This window comes from Dendroctonus ponderosae, unplaced genomic scaffold, assembly GCF_020466585.1.
Source record: "Dendroctonus ponderosae isolate FM_Combo_2020 unplaced genomic scaffold, Dpon_F_20191213v2 Dpon_F_20191213_1487, whole genome shotgun sequence".
NCBI classification, from domain to species: domain Eukaryota; kingdom Metazoa; phylum Arthropoda; class Insecta; order Coleoptera; family Curculionidae; genus Dendroctonus; species Dendroctonus ponderosae.
In genome coordinates, this window is record NW_026017624.1 from 1 (window position 1) to 1,906 (window position 1,906).

At 44.5% G+C, this 1,906-nt stretch overlaps 1 protein-coding gene across 1 annotated transcript; it reads left to right on the forward strand.

The window, feature by feature from the left end:
* Nucleotides 1-2: 2 nt before the first annotated feature.
* On the forward strand, nucleotides 3-1,335 carry LOC125503249 (G-protein coupled receptor dmsr-1-like; the record flags this gene model as incomplete). Its single annotated transcript, XM_048663299.1, is given in 2 exon segments — nucleotides 3-579; nucleotides 649-1,335. Coding segments are annotated over 2 exon segments (1,220 nt in total), but the record flags the coding sequence as incomplete, so codon positions are not given.
* Nucleotides 1,336-1,906: the final 571 nt, after the last annotated feature.

Below are 1,906 nucleotides of genomic sequence, written 5' to 3' on the forward strand. Positions count from 1 at the left end.
AGTCCCATTGAGGATAATGCAGTGAAAACGCTCGTAACCAGACAGGATGTTATCCAGCGACAACAATGACACGGTTATTCGCCTCCACATCAGAACCACGCTTACCGCTCAAGGGTACAACGTGACCAACGGCCTGGTCAATCAGGTTCTGAAGATTTTCAAAAAAAACGGACAAATGGACCCGAACAACACGATCTACCTGAACGAGACTGAGGATTGTGGCGGCCGTTTGAAGGTGTTCGCCACCTCGTATGCTTCCGAGTACCATTTCTACTGTTCGGTGATCATTTGCGTGTTGGGAATAGTGGCCAATTGTCTGAACATCATAGTGCTGACTAGGAAGGAGATGGCAGCGGTACCAATAAACCGAATACTGACTGCGCTAGCATGGGCCGACATGTTGCTGATGGTCGAATACATTCCATTCACGATCTACGATAAGGTGGATTCCGAAGAAAAGGCTCTGTCTTATCGAGGGGCCGTTTATGTGCTGTTTCACATCCACGTCACTCAATTTCTTCATACCACTTCCATTTGCTTGACGTTAACGTTGGCGATTTGGAGGTTTCTAGCTATCAGGTACCCGGCGATATCAATCAGTGACTTTGTTTGGGACACCCTGTATAATGCATGTTGTCGTCTTTTCAGATTCCGCGAAAAGAACCACGTTCTATGCTCACCCTTGCGTTGCACTGTGGGCATTGCAGCCAGCTACGTTCTACCATTCCTTCTATGTCTGCCTCAATACGCCACATTCAAAATCGAAAGCATCAAGATCAAAGAACTGGGAGTGATTTACACGCTGTATCGCGTCGGTTTGAGCGACATTGTCGAGAATTACAAACCCCTACTGAAAGTGAACTTCTGGACTTATTCCATATTCCTCAAGCTGCTCCCTTGCGTGATCCTGATCGTGATCAGCCTGTGGCTGATCCGCACGTTGTTCAAAGCGAAACGAGGCCGACGAGTGCTGAAGAGCTACGATAGCAACTTGCTGATGGCCAACGAACAGAACGCAAAGAAACAGAGCAAATACGAAAAACGCGCCGATAGAACAACGAAAATGCTGGTGGCGATTTTGTTCCTGTTTCTTCTCACCGAATTGCCGCAAGGGCTGTTCGCTCTGGTGATTGCGCTGAAGGGAAAGGAGCTGTTTTTAACGTGCTATCAGCACTATGGGGAAATTATGGACATTTGCGCCATTCTGAATGGCTCCATCAATTTCATTCTCTACTGCTGCATGAATCGCATGTTCCGCATCACCTTTGGGCAACTGTTTAGGAGCAAGATCCTCAAACGGTGGACGCAACCCACAAATTCAGACACTTTTACTGTGTAAGTAGCGAATGTTTACATACATTTCAGGTGTGCAGGTTTTTTTGGCTTTGGAAAATATATTTTAATGGAAAGCGCGATTTTCAAAATTCTCGCTCATCGTTTGCCGGAATGACACAAACCGAAACTAAATTCTTATTTTCTGGATTTTTCGGTTGAAGCGTCTTCGATGAACTGGGGAAATTTCAGGTTTACACTCGCTCAAAATTGGAAGTTAGGAATTTTTATAGAAGAGCGCGCAATAGAAGACAAATTTTCCTTCTTGCTCCCGCATTTACAGGGCTGTTAAATTATAAGAAAATGCATGCGATTTCAGTGAAATTTTCAGGGTTTTTAGGCTGAGATATCTTCTACAGGGTGAGAAGGTCCCAATCTGTTTTCCGCTCTGTGTTGGGAGCTGTTAATTTTTAGAGCAAGCGTGCAGTCAAGTGTGATTCAATTTTTCGTTCATCGTTTGCAAGATTGTAAAAAATCAGGATTTTGCGAAATTGAACTCATATTTTCGGCGTTTTTAGATGCAAGGATCTTCTATTTGGTGGGGAAATTTCAAGTTCATACCCGTTCTGAACTA